We start from the raw sequence: 660 nt of genomic DNA, 5'->3' as shown, positions 1-660 counted from the left end.
CTACACCACATGCAAGTGGTGGTAGCCTGACAGGGTGTAAATAGTTTCACTTTTTTATAGTTTAGGTGTGTAATAGGTCACTAGTATAGTTTAGGTGTGGCTTCAACTTTTCGGATATAGTTTGGGGTGGAAACGATGCCTATTAACATACCTCAAACTCAGGTGTCATGACTTAGCTAAGGTTACTATTATCTTATGACCTAGGTTACAACAGATATGAACACATCCCAAATCACATGATCACTCATCTGCAATATAATATAGTTCATACTTCTGTTCCTAGCCAGTGCCCTCTTCCGCAGTTCCCTTCACAGGTAAAAGTGACCCATGTTGCAGTTGTTCTTGGTGGGGTCTGCCCATCACAGTTTCTACTTGCTCTCTCTTCAAACCCGTCGGTCTTATGCTGAATTACCTTATTTATATACCACTAAAGTTGGAGATATTCTTAAGTGATTCCTCCTCCATTTCAACAAGCTGACTGCAGAATGTTTCAACTGTGTGAGCCTCTTCTATGAATTCAATTCTGAACTTCCTCCACTGATATTCACGAGAACCATCGCTCCTTATTGGACCTAAAACTTTTCCCAGTACATCAAGTCCTTTCCGATCTATAGAAAGAAGATATGCGTCCTTCACATAAAACCAGGGATCAGTTCTCTT

At 40.6% G+C, this 660-nt stretch overlaps 1 protein-coding gene across 2 annotated transcripts in view; it reads right to left on the bottom strand.

Moving 5' to 3' along the window:
• Window positions 1-416: 416 nt before the first annotated feature.
• The window catches only part of LOC124894221, a 2,086-nt gene continuing 1,842 nt past the window's right edge, over window positions 417-660 (bottom strand). For both annotated transcript variants that reach the window (XR_007051074.1, XM_047404951.1), the window contains exon 3: window positions 417-630. Coding sequence is in view for 1 of the 2 variants with exons in the window: in XM_047404951.1 (XP_047260907.1) it covers window positions 418-630 (213 nt within the window). In the remaining variant the exon portion in view is untranslated. The remainder of the gene's footprint in view (window positions 631-660) is intronic.

The sequence above is a fragment of the Capsicum annuum genome, unplaced genomic scaffold (genome assembly GCF_002878395.1).
Source record: "Capsicum annuum cultivar UCD-10X-F1 unplaced genomic scaffold, UCD10Xv1.1 ctg71719, whole genome shotgun sequence".
Lineage (NCBI taxonomy): Eukaryota > Viridiplantae > Streptophyta > Magnoliopsida > Solanales > Solanaceae > Capsicum > Capsicum annuum.
The sequence above is the reverse complement of the archived record's forward strand: the minus strand, read 5'-3'. Positions and strand labels throughout refer to the sequence as shown.